Source organism: Lagenorhynchus albirostris, chromosome 2 (assembly GCF_949774975.1).
Source record: "Lagenorhynchus albirostris chromosome 2, mLagAlb1.1, whole genome shotgun sequence".
In the NCBI taxonomy this organism is placed as follows: domain Eukaryota; kingdom Metazoa; phylum Chordata; class Mammalia; order Artiodactyla; family Delphinidae; genus Lagenorhynchus; species Lagenorhynchus albirostris.
The window spans coordinates 34,244,934-34,265,937 of record NC_083096.1 but is presented as its reverse complement, the minus strand read 5'-3'; the positions used below and the strand labels follow the sequence as shown (position 1 = coordinate 34,265,937).

The following is a 21,004-nucleotide window of genomic DNA, read 5'->3' as shown; positions in this document are numbered from 1 at the left end:
TGCCCTAGAACCACAAAGGAAATGTCTAAATCCCATTCTACAGAGTGCCATTGACTACTTGAAGACATTCTTCATGTTCTTCCTAAGTTTTATTGTCCCCAACATTCTCTCCACTTCCTTCAGCCATTCCTCATTTACTATGTGTTCCAGACCCCTTGCCATCCTTATCTCCCCATCATATCATGCTCTGATTGTCAGTGACCCTCTTAAAAAGGGAGGCTCCCAGCACCACACCCAGGGCTCCCAAGTGGCCTAATCGGCACACAGTGCAATGAGTTTGCTGCCTCCTCTTCTCTAGAAAAGGAGAGTTTTGACAGTTATTTATTGAGTGCCCACTGTGTGCCAAGCACATGACATACAATAACTTTTTGTTTACTTTTTTTAATCGAGGTTAAACTTACATACATTAACGTGCATGAGCCTTAAGTGAACACGCTGAATTTTTACATATGTATTTACATAGCCAGGTGACTCCCACCCAGATCAAAATATAGAACACTTCCAGCACCCACCCCAGAAAGAGTACCATACTTGCTCAATGTTATGTCTATGAGAGTAGTAGTTCATTATTTTTCATTGCTATATAGGAGAACATTATATGCATACACCACAATTTATTTATCCTGTCTACTATCGATGGACATTCAGGTTGTGTCCAGTTTGGAGCTATTATAAATAAAGCTGCTGTCGACATTCATGTACTATTGAGATAGTGCCCAGAAGTGAAATTGCTAGGTTGTGGGATTGGTTTAACTTTAGTAGATGCTACCAGTTACCCAAAGTGATTGTATCAGAGTACAAACTTACTAGAGTTCCAGTTGCTCCACTTCCTTGCCAACACTTGGCATTGGCAGCCATGTTCATTTAATCATTGTATTGGTAGTATACCAGTATCTCAGTGGTTTTTTGTTTGTTTGTTTGTTTGTTTTTACAGTCCAGGTCTTTTATTTTCTTTACACCCATCATGCCATGAATTCATAGGGAATGGGCTCCAACAGTTTAGGCTCTTTTCCATTGGTTCTCATGAAGTGTGCTTCTTTGGGTGGAGCAGGCTGGAGCTTCAGTTGAACCCAAGTACCTTTCTCTTTGGCTTCCTTCTTTTTCTGATCATTTTCCTTCACCTGTTTCAGGAAACTATCTCGACTCTCAGAGTGCTTAATATGCTTGATATGCACATTAATTCTCTTGGCAAGAATCTTGCCCTTAACTTGTTTGTTTACAAGGATGCCAACAGCATGCTGGGTAACATTATAGACACTCCCAGTTTTGCCATGGTAACATTTGTGGGGCATTCCTTTATGAAGAGTGCCTGTTCCCTTGATATCTACAATATCACCTTTCTTGTAGATTCGCATGTATGTGGCCAAAAGAACAACTCTGTGTTTCCTAAAAGGCCTAGAGAACATGTAGCAGGTGCCCCTCCTCTTTGTCTTTGTGTTGGTCATTTTGGCGAATTACTGGAAGATGGCGGTTCCAGCCGAAAAGAAGCTATCGCAGTGGTTTTAATTTGCATTTCCCTCACAATAAATACTGCTCAGTATCTTATCGTGTGCTTATTGGCCACTTGCCTATCATCTTTTGTGAAATGCCCCTTCAAGTCTTCTGACTACTTTAAAAATTGGATTGTCTGTCTTTTAAAAACTTATTTAGGAGTTTTTGATATATTCCGGATATGTCTTGTCTCAGTTATGTGTAATAACTGAGTAATGTAAATATCTGCTTCTTGTCTGTACCTACATTATCTGTAATCTTCACCATGATCCTGTGATATAGGCCTTATTATCCCCTTTTTATAGATTAGGAAACTGAGACTCAGGAATGCACAGTATCTTGCCCAAAATCTCACACCTAGTAAGTATTGAAGCTGAATTTTGAGCCCAGGTATCCCGATTCCAAACACTGGATCTTTCCCACGACACCATCTGCCTCTCACACTCCTACTTACACACCTAAGACTTGTGCTTGAGCTTATAGCTATTAACATTTTCCCCCACAAGAGCTGCTGTTGAACCAAGTCTTCCCATCTCATTTATGAGCAGTCGATGTATTGAATCCAAGTATAAGCCTTGGTGTATGTTGAATAATGGAAAGAATCTGGACCTGGGAGTGGGTCAGGCCTGGACTATGTTCTGGGCCCACACTTGGCCATGACAACTCAGGGCTTGACATGATAAACCTAATTTTCTTCAATTGTAAAATGTCAAATTCTTACAGCGTTATGGTGGGATGAAATTAGAGCATATGCAAAGCCGCTGGTAGACACTCTTCGGTGCTGTTCACACTTCTCCGTTGCCTTCCCCTGCTCCCGTGTCTCATTTAGTTTTTCTTTGGGTTCCCCTTCCCTGCCAGCATGCTTCGGGTTCCAATTCAGCCATGAAGCAGAAGGGCTACCCCTCCAGCTGTTCCAGAGAAGGATGATACCTCACATGCATAATGTATATTTACTAATACAATTGACCCTTGAGCAACATGGGTTTGAATTGCGCGGGTACACTTATAGGCAGCTTTTTTTCAGTAAATACAGTATTGAGGTTGGTTGAATCCTCAGGTGCAGAACCTGGGATATGGAGGGCTGACTATGGGACTTGCGCATCCACAGATTTGCGTATCCATGGTGGGTACTGGAACCAGTCCTCTGCGATACCACGGGATGACTGTACTCACCCAAATCACTGAGAAAAGTATTGAACGCACTGCACCATTCTCCACCCTCCTCTTTCCTGATGAACCTTTCCTCAGGGCTCAGATGAGCTATACGTTCTACCGGGAGCTCCCCACCAACTCAGGGCTGCCTGTTTTGCCTGCCTTGTGTTCCCCCCGTCTCCTCACTTACCTCCCTTTCTTGTGGTCACCAGCTGGGGTGTTCATAGTGTGGATCAAACGTCAGCTCCTCGAGGACGGAAGTTGAGTCACACGTTAATGCTCAGGGGCACTATACAGCACCTTCCTGGCACTTAGCAGGCATTCAGAAAATATTAGCCATGCGAATATATGTTTAACTGTTATAACCTTGAACTTATGAAAAACTGAGGAAGAAATAATATTCATAGAGGATTCCATGAGGGATGTACAACTCATCTATTGTATTTAGTCGGTAGTTCTCAGACTTGGCTTCTTGTCTTACCATGGAGTTACGTCCCCATAAGCCCATTGTAAGTTGAAAATATCATTAAGTCAAAAATGCATTTAATAGGGAGATCCCTGGAGGCCTAGCGGTTAGGATTCCGGGTTTCCACTGCCATGGCCCAGGTTCAATCCCTGGTCGGGGAACTGATATCCTGCAAGCCCCCCCGCCCCCCCCAATAACATATTTAATACACTTAACTTACCAAACATCATAGCTTAGGTTAGCCTACCATAAACGTGTTCAGAACACTTACATTAGCCATTAGGCAAAATCATCTAACAGAAAGCCTATTTGATAATTAAGTGTTGAATATCTCATGTAATTGATCGAAAGTTGTACTGAAAGTGAAAAACAAAAAGGTCTTACAGGTAAGGAATGGTTGTAACTGTATTGGTTGTTTACTTCTATGGCCCCTGGCTGACTGGGAGCTTTGGCTCACTGCCACTGCCCAGGATCATGAGAGAATATTGTACTGCAGATCGACAGCCCAGAAATCAAAATTCGAAACTCCAGGTACGGCTCCTACTGAGTGCCTATCACTTTCACATCATTGTAAAGTCAAAATATCAGGAGTCGAACCATCATAAGCTGGGGACAGTATGTATGTTGGAATCTCAGAAAAGTCAGACTTTCTGGTTGATGGAGTCGTGGGTTGGTAGTTTGCAGAAGCTCCCCAGGGCTTTCTAACGCACAGCCAAGGTTGGAAACCACTGCTCCAGAGGATCCACATTTTATCAACAGGAGCCGCTCGCATATCCTGCACCATTTAGGCCCCTCATTAAAGTGCCTTTACTGAATTATCCTTGGACTTTATGCCTAGTTTGAGCAACTTGAAGATATGTGACTGGAGTTATGGTAGGGATGTTGTTGCCAATGGACCACTATACAAAGACGCACAGAAATTCCTATTGGGCATCTGCACCAGGAAAAGCTGTGATTCTCCTGAGCAACCATTTCATGTTTATAAGATGATGCTGGGAATCATTTAATTATCACTACTTTCCCAGCTTGTAGTAGCTGCTGGGAAGCTCACGGTCAAAGTCATGATCCACCTTTATCACCTATATGGAATTTTACGGTATATGTGTTGTATACTGACTTGATTCCTCTTTATTTTCTGTCCTTTTCTCTTCATCCTCCTTTCCTCAATCTTCCCCATAATAATGCTTTTTAACTGAGATATAATTCACATACTATAAAATCCACTCTTTTAAAGTGTACAGTTCGTGGGGTTTAGTATATTCACATCACCACTACCTAATTCCAAAACCTTTTCATCACCCCATTACCCATGCTCAATCCCTCTTCCCCTCAGCCTTTGGCAATCAATGATCTACTTTCTGTCTATGGATTTGTGTATTCTGGACATTTTGTATAAACGGAGTCATATAATTATGTGGCCCTTTATGTCTGGCTTCATTAATTTAGCATAATGTTTTCAAGGTTCACTCACATGGTAGCATGTATCAATACTTTATTCCTTTTCATAGCCTAATAATATTCCATTGTTCAAAATGGATATACCACATTTTGTTTTTCCGTGGATATTTGGGTTTCCACTTTTTGTCTATCATGAATAATGTTGCTACAAACGTTCATTTACAAGTTCTTATGTGAACGTGTTTCAGTTCTTTTGGGTGTATACCTACAGGTGGATTTGTTGGATCATATAGTACTTTTAAGTTTAACTTTTTGAGACTCTTTTCTCATTAAAATTTTTTTTAATCTTATTGTATTGTACGTCTCTCTATAAGCCACTACAAATCCTTCTTTTTGGAAGGAGGCAGAGTATAAATAAATAAATAAATAAATAAATCACAAAGCACTCCCAAGCCATCTGTTTAATAATCTGTGCTAGAATTTTGCCAGGATTCTATATTGAGCCATTTGGTATATAGTTTCCAGAAATACCTTCTGTCTCTTTGTGAAAATGAACACTTTCTTATCTCCAATGTCCTCATCATTTACCCAGGTTGTTTTTCAGTCCTACCTGCAAGGTATTTCATGACCCTGTGTCTAATTCATCTGAATCTGGCCCCCAGAATTCATCTGCAGCCACATAAGCTCTCATCTATCTTGTGATGTACTTAAATTTTTATATCCAAGTAATTCATGTACATGGTTAAAAATAAAGTAGAACAGAAGAGCCTGCAAGGAACAGTCCCACCTCATTCCTTCCCCCTCTAGTCCTGCTCCCAGAGGCAACTGCTTCTAAATCTTTTAGTTCTTTATTCTGGGAATGACTTCTATATCTCTAAATAATGCGCTTATGTGGCCGTTTCTGGATTTCTCAGTTTAAAACATCCTTTCTTTATTTATAACTATGAAAAATAAGGATTTAGTTCATATATATATCATCCAAATAACTCTCCCCCACCCTACTCACAACATGGTTGTATAACTGTTTTTATTTAATTCCTCTAAATAAAATAAAAATAAATCTGTTGATTACGTATGTTGCTTTAAGTAACATATTTATATCTTTATTTCTCATACCATCAGCTATGGATAGTAGTTTTGACTCACTATTTTGAAGGATAAGGATATCACTCCTACCTTTCCCTTTTAGCTCCCCTTCCCAGCTTCTGTCTTCTGAACATTTACTTTAAATGCTCAAAGTTGATTACCTGTATATATAATTTTCTAACCATAATTAAGTCTTTTGTGCTTTGCCTATTAGTTGGTTCTAAAAGTTTAAAACCAATAAATAATGTTTACATTTGTAACAATGTAAATGTTGTTTATTGCAGAGCCAGCAATGTCCTATAATTATGTTTCTTTCTTTTATTTGTTTTAGTATTTCATAGTTTCAGATTGCCTTTCTTCTCCTTCCCCTTACCCCTCCTCTTCTTCTCTTTACTTGCCATGATTATTTCTTCATGTTTGTTTCCTACTTTTAAGCTTATCGAGTATTCTATTTCTGAGGTTCCTCTTTTTCCCAGGGACCTCACACGGGGCCCTCTCCATTATATGCTCTAATTTGGGCGTGTTGCTTTTCTCTTACATAGCTGTTGGTCGGGGACTTCTTTTCACTGATGCCCTTGATGGGTCCCACTGTTTTCTCTCCCCTCCCTCCCTCCCTCCCTCCCTCCCTCCCTCCCTTCCTTCCTTCCCTCCTTCCTTCCTTCCTTCCTTCCTTCCTTCTTCTCTTCCTCCCTCCCTCCCTTGGTTTTTGTTTTTGTTTAGGCTATCATTTTGCTGCACCACATCTCAGGTAATTTCTTAAAAAGGAGTGTATGTGTGTGGGGAGAGATAAATTAGGAGTTTGGAATTAATGTATATATACTACTATGTATAAAATAAACAACAAAGACCTATCATATAGCACAGGGAACTATACTCAGTGTCTTGTAATAACCTATAATGGAAAAGAATCTGAAAAAGAATATATATATATATATATATATATATGTAACTGAATCAATTTGCAGTACACCTGAAGCTAACACAACATTGTAAATTTACTATACTTCAATTTAAAAAATTGTTATTAAAATAGAAAGAAAGAAAAAAAGGAGTGGGCGGTATGTCATAGATTTTCTGAGTCCCTAGCTTCTCAAAGTGTTACAGCTCCACCCTCACACTTGAATGATAATTTGGATGGATATAGACTTCTTTGTTGAAAATGGCTTTTTTCACAGAATGTTGAAGGCATCAGTGTAGCCTTTGCTAATGAGAGCCCTGAGACCAGTCTGATTCTTATACTTTTAGAGGTAAATTTTCTTCTCCTCTAGGGAAATTTTAGGATCCTGTCTTTATCACTGCTATTCTAAAATTTCACCATGACGGTGCTCATATGTGGGTCCCTTATTCACTCATTGCGCTGTATTCTTGGTGTCCCCTTTACAAGTTGTCCTTCAGCTTTGGGGAATTATTTTATTTTCTTATTTGAGAATTTCTTCTCTTCTGCTTTTCTCTTTACTTTTTTTCTGGATGTTTCTCTTATCCAGACATGAAACTACTCTAATTCTCTTACGTCCCAATACTTTCTATTGAAATTTCAATTTCCATAATCCTATCTTTTATTTCCAGGAGCTCACATTTATTTTCTGGTCTTCCTTTCATAGCATCCTATACTTGTTTAGGGATGCAACAGCTCCTCAAATCTCCCTGATTACCTATTAGTTACTGAAAATTTCTTTAGTCTTCTGTTTCCTAAATTATTTCTCTAAAGAGAAATAATGGAATATGTCCATTATGGACATTATGTTACCCCCCCACACCATTTATCTTTATTTTTTTTCATGCCAGAGGCTTTTTTTCAAATGTCTGATGATCTTTGTCTTTTCATATTTAAGAGTGAGGCTGGGCTGGTCAGGTGGCAGATTTCATTTCATTTCGGCAGTGAGCCCGCATCGCACGAGGACTCCAGTATTAGAGGTGGAAGCCCCTGCTTTGGGACCATTGAACTGAAGCCTCCGACTGGAGATGGATCCCTGGCTGCCCTGTGTGTTGCTTGGGAATTGACTGTTCCATGTACCGTTGGCCAGTCCTCCTCACTTCAGCGGTGGCTATGTCTCCTGCTTCCTCTACACCGTCCACCCTCATAGCATCTCGGAGGCCTGAGCTCCACTGTGGTTCTGCTGCGGTAACATGCAGCTGTCTCTCTCTCTCGCTGCCTGCTCCTCTGGGTTCACTGTCCTCCACCCACTTCATCAATGACCACTCTCTTCTCCATTTCTCAGCTCCTATATATTTGCTGAGAACGTTTATCCGCAGTGGCCTCCCTCCTGTTCTCTTCATCACTGGGAGGGTAACATTTGCTCATTGCTTTATAATCATTTTCGTGGGGTCAGGAAGGAGAAGTGTCGAACACGTGTGACCAATAATCTGTCTTTTTAAAGGGGAATCTTCAGTTCTCTCTTAATGTGTCTGTTTTACCTTTTCCAGAGTGAAGGTCATTTTCCTTGATGTAGGAGAAACAAAGTAAGAGCATTATCATTATAATAAATGTCTCTACACTTCGAAATGAGGCTCCAGGGGGCTCCTTCCTTCTCTGTTTGCAGCTTTTGTTTCACCTTTTTACTTCAGACGCCATTTCCAGACCCACCCAGTCACTCTGTTAGAGACCTTTGCACCCTCACATCCAAATGCCAGTTTGTGTCTCTATCCTATCAGTTCTAAGTCCAGAATGTTTCTTGAATTCAGGGCTCCGGCTCCTCTGTCCAATTGTCCTGACCCATAGTTCAGTTCTAAGCAGGTTTCTCCTGCACTGTTGCAGTGGCCTCCAAACTGGTTCTTGCCTGCCCACTTCTAATCCAGCCTCCTTATACTCTAAGTTCAGACCTGATTTTATCCCTCATTTACATCAAAAGAGGGACATTTTAAAGCAATTAGTATCACCTCTACAGAGGGCTGTTAAGAAATATGCATCAAAATTATAACTGCACCTGACCCTTGACCTGTAACTGCACTTCTAGGAAGTTATCCTGCATATGGAGTTTTACTTGTGCAAGATGACACATGTAGAGTTATTTATGGCAGCACTGTTTATAAATGCAAAAGATTAGAGAAAACCCAAATGACTATTAGTAGAGACTTGCTGAATAAATTAGAATACATTCATATGATGGAAAAGTATGTAGCCATAAAAAATGAGAGGAGTTTTTATACATTCATAGGAAATGGTATCCAAGATATACTAAGTAAAAACTGAAGGATGCAGAATAAGTGGCTAACAATTGTGTAACATTTGTGTAAAGGGGGAGAAAATAATACGTTTATCTTCTTGTCTATGCATAAAACCCCTGGAAGGTTACAACAACATTTATTGAGTCCAAGGAGGAGAGCTAGATGGTAGGGGATGGAGCAATAGGGACATTTTCACTATATAACTTCTTGTGCCTTCTGAATTATGGAGCACACGAATGTGTTGTCTATTAAAAATAAACAAATAAAAATGAAAACTCCCTCTTTATAACATCTCAATTTAGTTTTTTTAAAAATGAACTATATTATACTAAGTTATTATATAATAACTTGTATGTTAATTGATATATTCTCTGAATTCAGATTATGTTCTAACATAACATAATCTTTTAATATGAAATATGCATTTTGCTATATTAATATGACTATATATTACATGTCGTATCTATCCTACATATACCCTTTTTAAAGGTCTCCTATTTATAAGAAAGAGTCTGAAAGGAAAACCTTAGTGGTTATTTCTGGGTAGTTGACATATGAGTGATTTTAATTTTCTTCTTTATACTTTTTCTGTTTCTCTGGTTTTTTGTGTTTTGTGTTTTATTATTTATTTTTTTTTGGCGGTACGCGGGCCTTTCACTGTTGTGTCCTCTCCCGTTGTGGAGCACAGGCTCCGGACGCGCAGGCTCAGAGGCCATGGCTCACGGGCCCAGTCGCTCTGTGGTATGTGGGATCTTCCCGGACCGGGGCACGAACCCGTGTCCCCTGCATCGGCAGGCGGACTCTCAACCACTGCGCCACCAGGGAAGCCCTGTTTCTCTGGTTTTTATGCCAAAGGTATATTGCTCCTAATAATCAGGAAAAAAATTATGTGTGTTTCCACTCCCCTCAGTCCACAGGGTAAAGGTCAGTGCCTTCAATATGCCTTTCGAGGCCCTGCCTACATTTCCATCCTCTCCTACCACCCCTCCCCCTGCCCCACACAGGAGGCTTTGTGACCCCTGAACAAGTCCCCTTTGCTGTTCCCCACTGTCCTGTAGAAATGCAACCTAGCCTTCAGCATCCAGCTTCAATGTTCTCCCGCCTAGAGAGAATCAGTGGCGCCCTCCTCTGTGCCCAGGTGACATGCTGTCTCCCTCTGGACTGGATTCCTCATGCTTGTGGCCCTTGTCTTACGAGTCACTGAGCCTCCGGGAGCAGCCCAGGCGCTGACTCAGGATGAACGTCGGGAGAGTGTGGGCCCAACGGCTCTCTTGTGGTTTCCTCCACCTTCTGTGAGATGGAGGTGCTAAGAGAGTTACTGTTGGCTGCAGTGCTCACTTCACTTTGGTGTCTCCTTTCTGTTCGTGGGTTTCTGGGGCGTGATCTTGCTGTCCTGCCTGACCTGGCCGCAGTCTTTGCTCCCATCCTGGTGGGGCCCTCTACCTAGCAGCATTCTTCACAGAGAGCTGCATCTTCCAAACAAATGGTGGGCAAGGATCAGTCCCCAGTGGTCCAGTTTGAGGAGAAAGGGCTCTCCCCAGGGTGGCTGGTCTGCCCAAGGGAGAGGAGGTATTTTCTCATGTCTGTTGGAAAAAGTGGGGCTGGGAGATGAGGTGACATTTGCCCTGAAGACTTCCAATCTCTTCCAGAAGCCTTCTGAGTCTTCTTGCCTGCTCCTATTGAGAGGGAAATTAGCCAGAAGGGAAGGAGATGATAGGAGCAGGAAGAACAGGCCCCACCCTCCATCCCCTTTCTTGGAGGATTTGAGCCTGTTACTTGCCTTTTCGCAGACTCACAGACTGGTACAGAAGCACAAAGCTGTCAGAGAATCCCACTCCTTCCCAGGATCTCAGAGTGCAGAAACCCAGGATTTACCAAGCCCTACCCCCAGTTCACAGGCAACTGAACCTTAAGAGAGAAGCAGATGTCAAATTCCCTTCATATCCACCTATGCTTTCCCTTAAGCCCTGGCTTAAGAGATACTAATAGAGACTCTCCCCTAATCCAGCCGCTGTTGCCCTCATCCTTATCCTTATTCCCAAGGAGATTTACCAAGAGGATGAATCCCAGCTCAAGAACTCAGACACTTGGCCCCATGTGCAGCATTGCCTTTAGATGACAGCTAGGGCTAAGCTTGGGCTTGGTGGGCACACAGCCCTGGATGGACACAGCCATTTACCTATGAAATCCAGACTAGTAAATGTCCCAAATCCTTCCACTAATGAGCAATAACGACTAACATTTATTGAGTACTTAATATGTGCCTGCATTAAAGAAGTGGATGCGTTTGCTATTTCTCTGTTTGATACATAAGGAAACTGAAGCAGGTGGCACAAGGTCACTCAGCTAATGCATGGTCCAGCCAGGATGAACCCTCTGCCTCCGGAGCTTGCACTCTTAACCTCAAGGCGGTACTGCCAGGGGAGAGGCCCTCTTCAGGTCCCCCTGGACGGCTTTCTTACAGCTGCTTGTAAAGTACACCTATTCCGGGGGAGGGCCTCTGGCCTGCTTAGTGTACCCACTGGGTATGAATTGGTTTCTCAGATCTTTTCCCCGGAGGGAGTTAGCAGTTGGCCTGAGGATGACCCCTGGGCTTCCTGAGAGGGAGAGGGGGAAAAGGAGCCTCTAAAGAGGGCATAATGGTCAAGGAAGAGGGGATAGGGGTCCTTCGAGGCACCCAAGGGTGATGGGAAGGAGGAGAGGAACAGTTAGGTCCCCCAGCTCAACAGAGACAACTCCAGGGAAACAAGACTGAGTAGCAGTGAGGGCCATACGGGGAAGGGCCCCTGGGCTGACCTCTCAGAGCCCATGCTTATGGTGTGATTCTTGGTGTGAAGTTGAGTGTTTGGGAAGTGGATGGACAGGGGAGTGGAGTGGTGGAAACAGCCCTCCGGACACGACCTGGGCTTCAGGGTCCTTCAGACCACAGGGCTTCAGGGCTTCAGGGCTTCTGACCCTCTGAGGGTGTCCCAGGCCACTCCATCAGAGTCCACAAGTCATGATTCTGAATTCTAACCCCCATTGCCCAATGCAGCCCTTGGTTCTCCAACAGAGTGAAGTGGGTCTGTGGCAGCTGGATGCTGTTGGGAGCCCTGTCAGCATTGCCTGAAAACTTAGAATCAGCTTCTTCCACCGCTCACCTGCTGCTGTCCATTCAGCGCCCACTGTGTGCTCACTGGGTCTTCATAGCCAGGCGCAGAGGTGGACCGGATTATCCTCATTTGACCTGTGAGGAGTTGAGCTCAGGGAGGTTGTCACTTGCCCAGGAGTGCAGAGTGGCCAAGCCAGGGTTCAAACCCAGAATTCCACACACTAAGTGTGGCGCCTCTTTCACTAGTCCGCAGCTGCACCCCAGGGATTCCCACCCAGGCTGTAGCTTTGGGGCCCTCCTGGGGTCCTCAGCTTCGGGAATTCCTTTCCTTCCCAGGCCCTCTGGCCACCAGTTCTCAAACCTCTATTTGCTTCAGAATTGTCTGGGGAACCCATTTAAAGCAAAATGAGTTCACCTAGAGTTTACCCCCCAGGGATTCTGGCTATGGAAGTCTGGGATGGGCCCCAGGACTCTGCATCTTAGCAAACCGCCAGGTAACTCTGAAGCAGGAGGTTCCTGATGCATCCAGCTGTACTTGCCACCTCAGAACTTCAGAGGAGTCTGTCCCAAGCCCTTTCCCATAGCAGGGGTCCATAAAAGTCTGAGGGGTGAACGAGGGCCCCTTTATTCTGACTTTGTTGCTCAGTTTCCTATCTTGTGTGTTTCAAATATTATAAAGGGTGATGGGAGAATTTTCTGTGCTGCAGACGGGTTCCCTTTGTCTTCTGAGGCTCCAGGCTGCTTCTCCTGGGTTTCACACATAGGTAGGGACAAGTGAGGGGACAGGGCCACCTCCTGAGGTCTCAGCAGGGGCCTGGGGCTATGCCTCTGTTTTTAGTCCAGGATGCTGCTCTCTTGGCTAAAATCATAAAACGGAGACCAACCCCCAAGGCAGTGTTTCTCGACCTGTGGCTCAAGTGCTTCAGAATCCCCTGTTATTTGGCAAAAATGCAGATTTCCTGCCCCACCCTGATTTATTGAATTAGAATTGGGGAGAATGCAGGGCCCCAAAATCTGCATTCTTAGCTAGCACTCCAGTCAACTCTTATGCAAGTGAATGTTTGAGAAATCCTGCTGCAGATCGTGGACTGTCACAGACCTGAGTTCAAATCCCAGCTCTGCCATGAAGTAGCTGTGTGGGCTGGAACTAATTCCTAACCTTTGTGAGACTCAGTTTCCACATCTGTAAGAAACGGTGTACTACACCTGCCTATAATCCTCTTGCTGCCAGGATTCAATCAAACCATGAGAAAACTGATGCAAAGCACCTGGCATCCAGGAACCGCTCTGAAGGCACACCCCGTCTAATGGTAAAGAGAGATGCATAAATAAATGCCTCCCCTGGGAAGGAAGAGCTGTGAGTTGAAAACACTGAGCATTACTCACCCCACAGCAAACACCGAACAGCTTTAAAACAATTCTGACCTTGCATTTCCCCTTGGGTGAGCACAGGGAAGCTTTTCAAGGTGACTGGGTCCATTCCTACCCTCAGGTGTGAGCCATCCCAAGTTGGGGTTAGGTGTTGGCAAACCTCAGGTCTGCCAAGGTCCCTGGGACCTTCAGCCTTGCCGTTGGCTGCCAGGAACCGGAAGTCTTCAAGTCTTTCCTTTCCCTGGCTCCCCCAGTCCGGCTGATCCAAAGAAATACCACAGCTTGTAAAAAGCTTCAGCCATTCATAATGGGTCAGTTCCCTCCGGAAATGTTCCCCAGCTCCGCTGAAAGTTTGCCAGGCGACTTGGTGACGTCCTGCTCTCAGCCCACACAATGGGCATGGGCAGAACAATACAGAGTAGGAAAAACATCCCGCCCGTCCATAGGCTCACATCCTCCTGGGACCCCACCCCACGGCTCCCAAAGTTGGGGGTGGGGAGGGAGGGGTGCAGAGGGTGGCAAGAGGATGCCAAAGCAGCTGTGGAAGAGAGGAAGGGGAGTGGAAGCAGGACCAAATTCCCCCATTTTGGCTGCATTCTGAACCAGCTGGGTGAGTCAGATTAGAAGTCAAATCTCCTTCTTCTGGCTCCCCCGTCAGCCCTGGGGGTCCCTGCGCAACAGCCCTGACACTGGAACGGATTAAAACCTGAGCTGGCAAGCAAAGCAGTTCACAGGGCAGTGAGGCAGGCAGGCATACCTGGTGGGAGGCCTTGCTTTGTCACTTAATTAACTATGTGCAAGGTGTTAAACCTCCCAGGGCCTCAGTTTCCACATCCATTGAATGGGGTCATCCCACATGCCCTGTCTACCACACAGGGTGTTTTCAGAGCAAAATGGACTACCATGCATGAAAGCACCTCAATAACTATAAATACATTACTTGGTCACCAACTGGTGTCATTATCCTAACAAAGCAATTGGGGAGTGGGATGGCATGCCTGGGGGAGGCACACTCAAGAGGACACGGCCCTCTTCAACCCAGGCAGCTTGCAACCTGAACCCAGAGAAGAGAGCTAACACATTGGAAACCTGGATACATGAGCGCAGACCACAGGCTGTGAGAATTTCTAGGCAGTCGGGCTGGGGGTGGTGGTGGTGGCTAGGATGGGGTGAAGTGCTGCCGGTGGGGGGGCGGTTATTGGAAAACTTACCTGGAGGTCACACTTCCATACTAGGCTCTCTGTTTTTCCTTAGGTTGTGTATATTTGGGTAGCCTCTTGGGAAATGGAGGTTATGAGGGGCTAAGGCCCCCATGAAGCCTTGCATCAGCCTATTTGGTGCCAGCAGAACTGAGCACATAGTGCTCAAGGAGTTGATCAGGGAAGGCTTCCTGGAGGAGGGTTTGAGTCATGCTTGAAAGGAGGAGAGACGAAAATGGCTCCCACAAAACCCTAAAGCGAGAACAGACAGGTTGATGTAAAATCAGGAGCAGGGAGGACACTCTGAGGGCATCTGCTCCCCCCAACCCCATCACTGTAGGGACAGGAGCACTGAGTCCCACCACCTGCCGGAGGCCCAGAGTCTGACTGAGCTGGTCCTGGGTCTGCTAGCAGGAGCGAGGAGTGTGCAGTGGGTGATCAGGTATGGGACCAGAGAGAGAGGAGGGTCAGGGCTGGGACACAGAGGGCTGGGGCACTTGCTGGGGATGGGCACAGCCCCTTAGAGATGACAGTGGGACAGTCAACAGGGTGTCTTGAGGCCTCTAGGAGCTCCTCTGCAGCCCAGGGCCACACTGTTTTGAATATTCGGGGGGTCGGAATGGGGGTTGGAGGAGTATGGAAACACCTAGAAACAAGACCGGCTTTACCACGTGACTAAATGGCACTGTGCCTAGAGAGGTCTAAGCTCAAAGTAGAGCGTCACCTGGGGGTGCTCACTGGTGCAGGCAAGGAAGGGAAGGACTTGCAGAGGTGGGTTCCAGCAGGTTCCCAACGTATCAGAGGTTTCATTTCTATGTTAATTCATTTTCATTCACTAATATGAACTATGAAGCCTAGAGGTCCAACTCACTTTCTGAGGCTTGCAAGACCGATAGGTAGGCAGAGGTTGAGGAAGGGGCAGGGAGGTAGGCAAGTGCCAAGCCCCCTGGGCAGGCCGCTCACACCCTCTGGGATTAGCTGCATCTCGCAGGTGCAGATAACAGCCCATTACTGTCAACATTTCTGCAATTGGCTTCTCTCTCCCAGACCAGCCGGTGAGTTCCTTGAGGAAGGAGAACTGTTTACTTAATTCTGAATCTTTAGTGCTTCACAGAGTGATTTGGACCAAGGAGATTTTTAATAAACTTCTGTTAGGGGCCCCTCCAAGCCCAGAGCCAATGTGGTCCCCATGGATCCTCCTCGCAGTGGGCAGTGACCAGGAGGGACCAGCCCTGGTCATGGGAACACAGAGCCATCTTCCCTGTGAGCATCTCTCCAGACATGTACATCAGGGGAAATGGGAGTAAAAACTCTAGAGCCATGGAAACCCAACTGATAGAGACAATATAATCATAATAATGGCTTTTGTTGTCCTTTTCATTGACCATAAAGATAACCCATGTTCATTGTGAAAAATTGAGATAATGGAGAAATTCATGATGGAGAAAGTGATATTCACTCATCTGTATACATACTTCTAGTTGTTTTGTCATGAATACTTGTATAAATACAAAATTAGGACTATATATTTTACATACTGTGTATTTTTACAGCCAGTGTATTTCACCTATGTCATAACATAATTATGTTGTAAATAATTTTCATAAGAATGTCATAAGCAGTTTCCCATGAGTTGAAATAGGCTTTGAGAAGAAAGTGAGATACAAATTTTCCATACTAGCTATGTAATGGGTGGAAAAACATGTATTTATACTTCTCTTGTGAGATATTTATGTTGCTTCCCTCTTTTTACTGTGTATAACAGTGCCACTGTGACAATCTCTGTCCCCAACTGTTGTAAACCTCTTACTATTTCTTTAAAGTAATTTGGAGTAAAATGGTGTGTTCATTAAAACAAAAAAGTCTGTTAAATTAAAAAAATTTTTTTTAATTTAAATAATATTTGTTAAGTTCACAGTACCTTGCCTAACATATATCTGTTAGGATAAGGGACATCAGAATTCTGAAACTCTGGTGACAGTTTGGCAGGATGGGTGGGTTCCCCTGGACAGAGGGGTTTTATTCACTGTTGTGTCCCCTACAACCCTTCCCCCGTTGAGAGAGTGATGCCTGCTTCCACCCTAGAGGACAGGCAACAAAACAACAGCCAACACTCAGGCGGTGCTTTTCTACATGGCCAATAAATTCTGAGCGCTTTCCATGTATTAACTCATCTAATCTTCACACTAATCCTATGATCACCCCATTCTACCTATGCGGAAACTGAGGCACGGAGAAGCCATTTTATGTGATCCCACAATTAGGAAGTGACGGAGCCAGGATTCGAGCCAAGGCACTAGAGCTCTGCTCTTGACCTCCACACGGCACTGCCTCTATTGCTTGGAAATTCCAACCTTTCCCCCTCCTCTGGTACCCTAAAGCTGGGCAGTCAATTCCATTACAGCCAGAGGTGTAGAGTCACAGGTGGTGGAGGGTAAACTTCAAGTCATCATCTCAAGGCATGAAACGGTACTGGGCCCATCCCCCTGCTCCAAGGCAGCCCTCCCTCCTGTCCTCATCAGCTCCAGCTTTAGGAATTCCCACACCCGAGAGTCAGCCCCAGGTCTTGAAAGGCCAAGGCAGTCTGGCCTCAAAGCAAATGGCCCAGTCGGATGCTCCAGGCATCCTGCAACCCAGGTGGAAGGGTGTTTGCAAGCCTGCAACCACTGTTGGCCACAGTCCTCTCGGCATCTCTGAGGAATGCTTCTTACCTGTGGGCTGTATCTTGCCGCCCTGCTTGGCAAAGTAGAGACCCAAGGAACATGGTCAGACCAGGGGCAGATCTGGCCTATCCCAAGACGGCTCCTTCCTCTGCAACCTGGTAGGACTTACCAGAAACAGTGCATGCCCCTGGAATTCCCAACAAGTGGTCTCCCAGCCTCTGCTTGGATGCTTCTAGGGACAGAGAGCTCACTGCTTCAGAAGGCAGCTGATCCACTGAGTGATACCTGTGACCCAGTGCCTTTTATCCTAAACTCTCTTTCCATGCTTACTTCCCCAGCTACATTTTAAACTCTGTGGAAACAAAGCTCTGGGATGAGGTAATCTTAAAGTCTTGCAAAATCTTTTAGGTAGAATATGCTTAATACATTCTTGCTAATTGAGATCTTATCAAGGGTGAAGAATGCAAGACAAGAAAAAATATGACCTAATTTAAATGCCAGGACTAGGATCCCTGGGGGAAGGCGGGCGATGGAATTTCTGCTGGTAGAGAAGGGACTGGGCATGTGCAGAGTGATATTCATGCTACCGCTCACTGAGCACTCGTGTCAGGCCCCTCACGGGAATTCTCTCATGAATCCTTACAATCCCATGGAAAAGGTGTTGTCACCAACTCCATTTTACAGAGGAGGAAACTGAGGCACAGAGAGGTTAAGAAACATGCCCAAGGTGACACAGCTTGCAAACAGCAGAGCTAGGATTTGAATCCAGATTCATGGATTTTGGAGGCTTGGATGTGCAAGATGCCTCCCCAGGGACCCGGGACCCAGCTGATCTCTCCTCCAGGGAAAACATGGATGGTATAAAAAGTCTTTGTTGTGTCTGAAAAAAAAAAAAAAAGTAAAAGACAAAAATCCTTGGTAAATTTGAAAAAAATGACTAATGGGCAACTCCCCTTCCCCCAAGAAACTGAGACCTCATGAGAGGGAAGCAAAGATCGCATCCTATCCGACGTTGAGGCTCTGAGCTCCTGCAAGTGGGGTCTAACGGTCAAGTTTGTATCCCAGATACTGGAAACAGAGCCTGGCATGTAGTCAGGAAGTCTCAGGTGAATAATGAGTGAATGTGGGAGAGAGGAACTCAGAAGGAGACGGGAAGATGAGGGGCTGGGCTAGAAGCTTTGAGCAGGGAGGAGCGCTGACTGCGTCCCAGAGGACCGAGCCCTGTATCCGCCGCTCTGGCTGGATCCGCTTGCTCACACAGCTGCGGCCAGAGCACTGCCATGCCTCGTGTTGACATCACCAGGATGAGACGGACAAGCGTGCAGGAGGACAGAGATGCCGCCTGGCATCGAGAGAGCTTCTCAGGGATTTGGGGCTGGGGTGGACAGCTAGGAGAGGCTTCCCTCGGGAAGAGGCCCGGCCAGATGATCGATCTCTGCATTTGTGTTACTCAGGGCAACCCCAGCAAGAGAAAGGGACAGGTGAGGGGCAGAAAGAGGGGGTAGCAGAGGGAAAGCGGGGACAGGAGAGAGAAGGAAGTGGCTAAGTGGCATCTGCGGTCCCTCTGGAGCCGCCCACCCACCCGGTCCGTCCCGTTGAGGAGAGCTGGCGCTGGCTCTCCGGAGCTGGGCACCGACCATCAGAAAGGACGCCGGTCACAGCTCTGGCACAGGAACTGGGGCCCCTGGTGGGGCCTTTTGAAGTGGTGGGGAGGTCCGGAGGGTCCCGAGGAGGGGCTGGGTGATGGCAGGGCACATGTGGTGGGGTGGGCACAGTGACTTTCAGCTAACTCACTGGGACCTACTGGTCACCTCTCAGCCATGCCTGTAGGTGAGCGGAGGCTGCTGTTCCCAGTTCCCGGGAACCCAGCAGACAGTAAGGTGGCGACTCCTGTGCCCGCCCACAGCCACCTGGGAGGCAGACGGTATCGTGCAAGCACTGCACTGCTCAGGTAGGCAGACTTGGGTTTGAACTCTGACACTCTCCCTTGCTCTGTGTGGCCCAGCAAGCTACCTTGCCCAGAGTTTCAGGTGCCTCACGGTGAGTGCGGGGACAGCCCCCACCTCAGGGCACCGCCCCCGAGAAGAGGCTCCTCCTCCCCTCCTGCACCCCTCAGCTGCAGCCTCCTCCTACTGCCTGTATGTGTGTGTGTGTGAGGGGCGGGTCCTTCCCTCCTCCGCCCATAGCACCCTCCTCTTGGGGGCTGCCTTCTCCTATTCGTCTCTCTGAGCCTTTAAAAACAGAGGTCAGTGGCTTCGCCATTCAGAACGAGATCCAGAGTCCCTTCCATGCCCCACAGCACCCCACGTGAGTGCTTCTCAACCCTGGCTACGCGTTGGGGTCACCTGCGGAGCTTTTAAGAAACTACTGATGCCTAGCCTCACCGCTGGAAAATCCGTGTGAATCACTGGAGCTGGAGCCGGGCGTCCGTACTTCTTAAACGCTCCCTGGTGGATCTAACGCGCAGGACCACTGCTCCACTCCACGTGAGCCAGCCTTCCTGTCACCCCGCCCAGGTGCTGTGCTCCAACCTGGCTGCCTCCTTGTTCATCCTCAAACACCCTCCTTTCAGGACCTCTGCTGGAATACTCTGTCCTTGGGGGTCCACATGGCTCCCCCCTTACAAGTCACTGCTCCCCAATCTTATCAGTGAGGCCCCTGACCATACCGTGTGCCAGGCCCCCACCCTGTGCCCTCACATCTCCCCTGACTCTGCTTGCTTCTGCGTCATCACATTTGACCCCTGACGTGTCACATTTATGTGCCTGACGCTTCCTCCTTCACTAGAACGCAAGCTCTGTGACAGCAGGGACGTGGCGATCTTACCTCATCCTCAGTGCCCAGCACAGTGCCTGGCACTGTGGGTGCTTGATAAAAATCTGCTGAGAGAAAGGCCGTCAACGCCAGGAGGTCTGAGCTCCCACTGCCGGAGAGCAAGGGTGGGGAGTCTTGCACCCCGGTGTCCTGGCACCCAGCACAGGGCCAGGCTGTGACCAATTCACGGGGCTGATGATTTACTCTGGAGACAGGGGCTCGAGGGGTGCTGTGGAGTGTCAAGACTGGAAGCAGGGTCTAAGCAAAGATGAAGGTGGAAAGGTGGCCCAAAAGGAGCTGAGCTGCTTTGAGGAGGAAGGAAAGGTGGTCTGGCAAGTGTCCCACACCGGGCTGGCCCACGTAGCCTAGCAGGGCAAAGAGAGCGGTGGCCTGTGGGGCATCAGCCCTGACCACTGGGCCCAGACCAGAGGGACAGGGTGACTGAGAGCCCACAGGAAGGGTGGGGCAGAGGAGAGCCAGCCCCAGGTCCCACCAGGGTGGGAGAGGACTGGGGCAGAGCCCAGCATGAGAGCTGCTGTCGCCCTCAAATAGGACCTTTTGTCCGGTAGCTGCAGGGCTGCTGCAAAGCACAAACGACCCCGCCGAGTGGGCCCAGTCGGGGGCCCCAGGCACTCCTGACCCATCCCAGGAGCCCATGGCAAAAGTGAGGCCAGAGGGGGAGATGACTGGCTGGGAGGTTTGCCCAGGGACTCCAGCATAGGCGGCAGGCTGCTGTCTGTGAGAGCCAGCCATAAGGAAGCTGGGGGTGCCCAGGAAACAGAGGGCTCCAGGACACGTGCCCTGTGTGGCGGCAGTCTGGCCACCGGAGAGCACGACGGCAACCCTCGAAGCCCTTCTGCCCCAGCAGCTCATAACTAGTTACTCCGCCCCTCCAGCTTCCTTCTCCAGAAACATCATTTTTCCTTGAGCACTAACTACATACAAGGGCTGGTACGAGCCTGTCCAGCTGAACACCCCCAAGCTTTCTAGGGCACAAACTCAGAGTGCCTTAATGTCTCCACAGAGACCTCCAAAGTCCCCCCACCCAAGTGAGCCTCCCTGGGGGATGGGCTCTTAAAGGGGCAGAAGCCTCTGTAAACTGGTGGGC

General features: G+C 46.9%; 1 protein-coding gene across 1 annotated transcript; it reads right to left on the bottom strand.

Annotated features, from left to right (window-relative positions):
* Nucleotides 1-931: 931 nt before the first annotated feature.
* Nucleotides 932-1,450, bottom strand: LOC132515748 (large ribosomal subunit protein eL21-like). Its single transcript, XM_060142101.1, has one exon. The coding sequence runs from the start codon at nucleotides 1,443-1,445 to the stop codon at nucleotides 963-965; it is 483 nt and encodes a 160-aa protein (XP_059998084.1). The 5' UTR covers nucleotides 1,446-1,450; the 3' UTR covers nucleotides 932-962.
* Between the last annotated feature and the right edge of the window lie 19,554 nt (nucleotides 1,451-21,004).